Source organism: Mustela nigripes, chromosome 9 (genome assembly GCF_022355385.1).
Source record: "Mustela nigripes isolate SB6536 chromosome 9, MUSNIG.SB6536, whole genome shotgun sequence".
NCBI lineage: Eukaryota > Metazoa > Chordata > Mammalia > Carnivora > Mustelidae > Mustela > Mustela nigripes.
In genome coordinates this window covers 90,527,884-90,535,514 of record NC_081565.1, presented here as the reverse complement: position 1 = coordinate 90,535,514, position 7,631 = coordinate 90,527,884, and the positions used below count along the sequence as shown (strand labels likewise).

The 7,631-nt window shown below is 53.5% G+C and overlaps 1 protein-coding gene across 1 annotated transcript; it reads left to right on the top strand.

The window, feature by feature from the left end:
* Positions 1-1,999: 1,999 nt before the first annotated feature.
* NFIL3 (nuclear factor, interleukin 3 regulated) lies at positions 2,000-4,517 on the top strand. The gene has a single exon (XM_059412114.1). It carries the CDS (start codon positions 2,831-2,833, stop codon positions 4,214-4,216), a length of 1,386 nt encoding a protein of 461 aa, XP_059268097.1. The 5' UTR covers positions 2,000-2,830; the 3' UTR covers positions 4,217-4,517.
* Positions 4,518-7,631: the final 3,114 nt, after the last annotated feature.

The following is a 7,631-nucleotide window of genomic DNA, read 5'->3' as shown; positions in this document are numbered from 1 at the left end:
GCTCAGTGCCTGGTGGCCGGCACGCCGCATGTGTTGGGTGAACCAGTTAATGAGAGAAGCTGTGTGTTAACAAGTACGATGTCTTTTTTTAGAATACGTGATGTCATAGAATACGTAATAATATTCGGTCAAGAAAACTATCAGAAAGTGTTTCATTTACAGAATTCTCTCAGGTAAGGCGAATGAGCGTCTGCCAGCCCAATGTCAGATGCCCTGTGTCCAGCGTGTTACGAGGACGCGCCCCTGGGAAGGACTGCAGGCTGGTTGGGGGCACAGAGCAGACCCGCGGAGGGTGCGGTGTACGAAATCTGCACCTGCTCTGCGGTGCCTCACGTGCACGAGAAACTTTTTCCAACGCTGCAAGATTATTTGATAAAAAATGTTACAGAAGATCCTCTTAAGATAGTAGGTGGTGATTTGCCCGTGAGTCAGAGAGACAATATTTGCAGGTGAGGGCAGACGTCGGATCCTAGTCCGTGTGGTAAAACTCACGTGGGAAGATCAAAAAGAAAGGAGACTTGCTGTAGGTTTTGAATGCCCCGAGGAAGTTCTAGAGATGACAGAGTGGACACGCAGTGCTCCGACGGCGAGAAGACAGGGCTCATGGAGATGCTAGGACTAGGGGTACTTTTGGTAGATGGAACGGGGCAATCTGGTGAGGGCCGCCTGCCCCACTCTGCCAGGCCCCTGGGCCGGGAGGCTGGAAAGTCTCCACCCCCTGGTGGATTTGAAATGCTGAAAATGGGTAAGAGATGATGAAATAAGGAAAAGTTTAGGAAGAGTAACTAAGGCAGGATGGTGGGGCCTTTCCAACGTGTAAGTGGGGAGCTCACTGGGGAAGGCGGCCATAAAAGGAATGTGACTTTTTTTTTTTTTTTTTTTAAAAGGTGGGGATGCATTTTAAAATGCAGGGGAGAAGAGTGCGTCTCCGGTGGAAAATCTATCCAGAATGAGTGTTCAAGGAGCTGTATGATGCTTGGAAAAACAGTAGTACCCAGGGGGCCGCAGCCAGGAGTCCACTGATAGTGTCGAGGAAAGACGGGTGTTGGTGTCGGAAGGCGAAGCCTGAGTGGGAATGTGCAGAACAGTGTTGTACCGAGTGATAACGAGATTCCTTTTGACGCCGCCTCTGCCTGCCGTAAAGACTCCTCGCCTTCCCGTCCTGTCGTCAAAAACAAACAGAACCTCGGTATTATTAATCATGGGTTTCGCTAAGTCGCAACTGCTTCCACGTTGGCTCAGCCTGACGGACAAAAATGTGGCATTAAAACCTTAGTCTTTATGATCCTGAAATCATTACATCATTTCTTCTGTTCCTTCTGGAAAAGGCGCAAGAAGCTGGCAAGCTTTTCCAGCTGATAAAATTAACCTTTACTTCATTAGTCATTACAAAACTATGCACAAGAAAGGGAGAGTGATGTAAAACAAAAACATTAAATCTTTTTAATGTGGCAGGAGAGAGTGCCGTATGCAGATAGCACTGAGTGAACGGTGGTCTGCTTTACGAGAGGATTACCTACTGGGAAATCGGGCCGAGAAGCCGTCGAGAAACACAGTGGGATCCCAAAAGCACCATAAAAAGATTGTTACTGGAATCTAATATGGGTTTATTACCTCATGTCAACCCAAATTCAGATTATAAATATCTCATCAGTGGAAAAGGAAGCTAGCTGACGGTTCTATTTTTGAGGGTTTTTTTTTTTTTAATATTTAGTTTAAAACTAATTAGTAAAGTGGAAAGAAATCACATTCTCCGGGTCTAAAATAATTTTAAGTTTCAAGAATGCACTGTACTTTAAAAAAAGGGGGAAAAAGGTCCCTTTGAAGAGTAACTGTTTATTCTAGTCCCAAACTGTTGCCTCAATGAAATCTACTGGGACAGAGTTTCCAGGACCAAATCAGGCACCTGGCTGGCGTGCTTCAGCCTTAAGGGGACATTTGATAAATCAGTGTGGAGGAGCCAGAAAAAAGAAGGAACGGATCTGACGTCATAGCAGGGACGCACCCCAAGATCTGGCGCTGGGGAGGCGCCAGGGCGGGGGCTGTGGGCGTCCTGGGACAGCGCGGTCCGGGCCTGGCGGGCAGGTGTGCCTCGGCGCTGGAGTCGGAGCAGAACCACCACGACTCTGCCGTCTCGTGGCTTTTGTTCTCGCTTTTGTTCAGACACAGATTTTGCTCTGGAATGTACTTTATTCCGCGTAGTTGCAGAATTTCTGTACGGGCGCGCGTTCACCTGGGAAAGTTCTCGTGGGGGGTGAGCGTGTTCGCCCTGCGCTGCTGGGGTGTCCGCCGACGTTACTCAGGACCACCACGACGCGCGGCTGCCGTTTAAGACTTAACCAGCCAGAGGCGATCTGGGCTTTCCTTCCCGGGATGTCTTGTTCCCGCCTGCCCCCCACCCCGCGCACACACGTTTCCGCTCCTGAAACGGCTTCCTCGGTTTCTCCCCGGCCTCGCGTGTGCTTGCTCCCTCCGTCGTGGGCCACGCGGCACCCTGCTGGGAGGTCTCGCTGGGGACTCTCCTCTGCCGCTTCCAGCCCAGGCCGCGGGGCCCCATCTCCGTCCCCAGCCTCCTCGAGGGCAAGCGCTGTGTTGAGTTCGGACCCTGCGGAGCGCAGCGCCTCGTGCGCGCCTGGCGGGACCTGTTGGCCGGTGGGTGACGTTCTTTTCCTGTGTTGCAGGGACGTGGGAGGAGGGCGCCTGCTCCGCTCGGAAGACGCGCCGGCGAGACTCGTTCGACAGCAGAGCCGGAGAGAGAACGTTGATGGCTTGTGCACCGCAGCTTTTAAAGCGCTTGTGAATCCTGGGGAAGGGGGTCTGTGTGATTCTGATGCAGCTGAGGAAAATGCAGACCATCAAGAAGGAGCAGGTGTCCCTGGACGCTGGCAACGGCGTGGACAAGATGGTGCTGAACGCGGCCTTGACCGAGGTCTCGGAAGACTTGACGGCGGGCGAGGAGCTGCTTCTGAGCGAAGGCAGCGTGGGCAAGAGCAAGTCTTCGGCCTGCCGGAGGAAGCGGGAGTTCATTCCCGACGAGAAGAAGGACGCCATGTATTGGGAAAAGAGGCGGAAAAATAATGAAGCGGCCAAGAGGTCTCGGGAGAAGCGCCGCCTCAATGACCTGGTCTTGGAGAACAAACTGATCGCCCTGGGAGAGGAGAACGCGACTTTAAAAGCTGAGCTGCTGTCCCTCAAATTGAAGTTTGGTTTAATTAGCTCCGCAGCCTATGCCCAGGAGATCCAGAAACTCAGTCACTCCACCGCCGTGTACTTCCAGGACTACCCCGCGTCCAAGTCCAGCGCCAGCCCCTTCATGGATGAGCAGGAGCCGTCGGTGGTGAGCGGCGGCTGCATCTCCGTCATCAAGCACTCTCCGCAGGCCTCCCTGTCCGACGTCTCCGACGCGTCCTCGCTGGAGCCCTCGCTGGACGGGGCCGCGCGGGGCGGCTGCGGGAGCCCCGACGGCAAGTTCCAGGCCATCAAGCAAGAGCCGGTGGAGCTGGAGACCTACGTGCGGGAGCCTGGCGAGGAACGGGGCGCCTTCCGGGCCTCCGTGTACCAGAGCCTCATGGGGGCCGCGTTCCCCGGCTTCTCCCACTCGCCCCCTCTGCTGCAGGTCGCCCGGTCCTCCAGCAACTCCCCCAGGACGTCCGAGACGGACGACGGCGCGGTGGGGAAGTCGTCCGACGGGGAGGACGAGCAGCAGGTGCCCAAGGGCCCCATCCACTCTCCCGTGGAGCTCCAGCGCGCCCACGCCACCGTGGTGAAGGTGCCCGAAGTGAACTCCTCCGCCTTGCCGCACAAGCTGCGCATTAAAGCCAAAGCCATGCAGATCAAAGTGGAAGCCTTGGATCACGAGTTCGACGCCACGCCGAAACCGCCCTCGCCTGTCGACGCGGTGCCCAAGAGACATTTCGGACTGGAGAAGCACGCCGCCCCGAGTATGGTACACTCTGCTCTCCCCCCTTTCTCCGTGCAGGTGACCAACATTCAGGATTGGTCTCTCAAATCGGAACACTGGCATCCGAAAGAACTGAACGGCAAAGCTCAGAACAGCTTCAAAACGGGAGTTGCGGAGATGCAAGACAGTGGCTACAAAGTGTCTGACCCAGAGGGTTTGTTTCTGAAGCGGGGCATGGCAAGCTTGTCCGCAGAGGTGGTGTCACTCAAGAGACTCATCGCCACACACCAGATCTCTGCTTCGGACTCTGGGTGAATCACTACTGAGAAGCTCTGGCTGTTTACGAAGCCGTCCTTTGCAATAGATGAGTACGTTTTGTATTAGGCTGAATTTCCACTGGACCTGTGATGTCATTCCACTGTAATGTTCACACGTTGTCTGCTGGGTGTCTTTTTGTGCACAAATTATTATGGAGATTAGATCGTGTTCTCACTCTGCCTTGTGTATAGTCACATAGCCCATGCAAAGACTGTATATATCGGACATTATTTTTGTTGTTCTGCTATAAAGCGTGTCTGTTGCCAGTTTCAATAAAGGATTGGGGACAGACACAGAACCTCTGCTCCATTGCACATGATTTTACGGAAGAGAAAAAGCAATTTAAGTTCCAAAAGTGGTATTAAGATATTCCGTGTTTTACTCATTCAGGGAAGTTTACTCCCCTGCGTTCAGGAAGCGGAAATGTAAGTTCAGCACATGGTTTGGTTTTCTTCTAGTTTGGTCCGGGCGATAGGAAGTTCAGAAACATTCCGAAGAGAGGGCAAACAAATCACAATGACTTTTCTTGCATTTGAGGCTGATTTATTAACTCACTCCCTTTATCCATTTTGCTCTCAGCTTCAGTTTTGGGTGTTTTTTGTTGTTGTTGTTTTAAGTAGAAAAATCCAAGTGGTCCAGCATCACCCTCTCTGGGCCGTCTCTTCTGTGAGTCTGACACGTCCATGTGAATAGTTGAGTCACTGACCCACTTTATTAATTACAGGTTCTTTTGAAAGAGCGTCTGAAGACTAAGGATGAGGTCACTTTTGTGTTATTCTAAATCTTAACAGTTCTTGACTCTAACAGTCTAGGGAATTAAGCTAGTGAAATTCCATTTTTATTTAGTTCCTGGAATTTCAGAGAACACACCAGCTATCCCATGCGGGCACGCGTAGTCTGGGTGTACGTGATCCTTCTTCTTTTCTGGTTTGCCGGAGATGAACGTAACCAGCCGCTCACAGTAGACACGGTAACGCGGACGCCCAGAGCAGAGTGTCCCTGTACGTCCGCTGACGCTCGGATGGTCGCGGCCTCCGGAGCTGCCTGTGGAAGCCGGCGTGGTGGGTCGGAAAGTCTTCTGTGGCAGGGTGGGCCTGGCTTCCAGGCAGGGCGGGCGGAGGCTGGTCCCGTGCAGCCCCCTCCGAAGCTGCTGTCCTCTGGCTCCAGCTCACTCCACACTGACCTGTTCTGCAGAGGGTGGAGGGGCTCAGGCTCAGGGGTGTGTGCGGAGGGACTTAACCCTCGCTCTGCTCACCGCCGCTACCTCACCTGCCCCTCCGGCACGGGCCTGATGGGAACATCCCATTTTCGGGGCTGTGGTCTTTTTGGCAGACAGGTTTGAGCAAAAGCTCAGTCCTTTGTATTTTTAAAATATAAAGAAATGATATTTTTATTTATATTTCTGCCTTCTGAATTAAAGGCAATGTTAATAATGTGCATACGTGCCCTCCACTCTGTCCCTTGGTCACGGTGACCAGATTTCTCTGGAAATTTCGTGGCTCGTAGAGAGATGTGGCTTCTTCTCAGCGGTTGGCCTTCCCTGTTCATGTTGTACCAGTGACTGGGTGAGGCCCAGAGGCAAACCCCTCTCATTTCCACCATTCTGAAGCCCAGGAGACCGAAAAGATTGCATGCGGGTCAGGATCCCAAAGTTGGGATTCCTGTGTTGAACGGGAAAAAAGAGGTCGTCCGAGTTCACAGTTGGGAAAACAAAACAGTAAGTCCGTGGGGGGCGGGGCTTTGGTGTCCTCCGGCTTGTAGGAGTCGCTGCCGGGGGATGCGGTTGTGTCCAAGCCTGAGGACACCTGTCCCGCTGCCCAGGGTCAGGTGCGCTATGAGGCCCAGGAGGGCGCGCTCCAAAGGAACGAGCAGACGTGTCAGACCCCATGGCCTTACTCCTTCATACTTGTCATAAAGCCTCACTCCTTTATGTTTCTGAAATAGAAGATATTAAGGAAGGAGACTGGACAAACGGCCCCGCAACGGGGAAGCATCTGTGCTGTGTGGTGCTGGAGGGGGGTGAAAGCCGGCCGATGAGAGCAGGAAAGGTGAATCTTGGGCTCAGTCAGGGGAGCACGTGACTCCTGGTCTCCAGGTCATGAGTTCGAGCCCCACAAGGGGGTAGAGAGCACGTAAATAAATAAACTTACAAAATACATATTTCAAAAAGAAAGGTAGGTCTGAGTTATTTTAGGGAAGAAGCAGGCCTCTGTCAGAGCAGTGCAGAAGCAAAGCGGCCCGCCTGAGGCCCCGGCGCCTTCCACAGTAACTGCTGACAGGAACCCTCAAGTGAATATTTGGATTGAAACACAACTGCGGCCCTTCTTCCTCCATCATTTTGGCTTATAATTTCAGGGATCTAACATATCGTTGGGATGACGTGAAGAATGTTGCTCCTTAAGAATAAAAGAATGGCATAAACCAATTCCACACTCACCAGGAACCAAAGAAATACCGTGCGGATACACTGGCACTTCTGTCACTGTGTGCAGGGGAAACGCGGCTGCCTCTCCCTCCCACTCACAGAGCTGCGCACAGTCCTGTCAGATGCCCGCACGCCGAATCGATCCGTAACCGTACTCCACAGACAAGCATGAGAGGGCTCCGAATATCCCAAGCATTGCCAGAAGGACGGTGCTTGCGTAGGGCTTGATGGGGAGGAAGCTGCGAAGGCCCAGAGGCCCCACCGCAGCCGTGGGGCACCACAGAGGGAGGGCAGCCCGCTGACTGGCAGGAGCGGCTGCGTTTCCCTTGACCTGCCCAGGAGGAGGGTCCACAGGTAGGGCATGGCCTGGCGGAGAAGGCAGGCATATACATCCCCAGCGGGGCCCACCGAGCAGCACATGCCTGTCCCCTGTCCCCTGCCCCATGCAACAGGATCTCTTTAGTTCCTGCGCCCATTTTAGGAAGGGGAAGACTGAGACTCTCAGCAGCCAGCACCGGGCCTCTCGTCACCAGGCAGAGAGGGGCCAGTGTACCCGGTGTGACCCTTTGGTCCATGCCCAGGAGGAGCCCCGCGAGATGAGTGGCAGCATGTCCGAGCGGCAGGCGCAAGACCGGGAATCTGAGAACCGGTCGGGCTCGTGAGTGGCTTTTCTCTGTAGGTTACGGGGGCTGCTGCAGAAATCCCGACTTCTCTGCTGCGTAGCAGTCGAGGGAGAACTATTTTGCTTATCTGCAAGGGGCAGCTATTCCCACAGAAAACAGCTAATGTCTGCCGGCTTTCCCACGCTCGGGTCCGCACGCGTCTCCACGTGTAGCCGCTTCGGGAGCCGAGTCACGTCTTGGCACACAGGAATTACGCGTTACAAACCACTTTCAAAAATCATGTTACATTACAAAAAGCCAACCCACTGGCAGGTATGAAACTTATTTTTGAAACTAGGAATTATGCCTCGGAAGTGCGAGTCAC

What these genes read in the sequence shown, in the direction of transcription:
- NFIL3 (XM_059412114.1), top strand. Translation starts at nt 2,831, where the DNA reads ATGCAGCTGAGGAAAATGCAGACCATCAAGAAGGAGCAGGTGTCCCTG.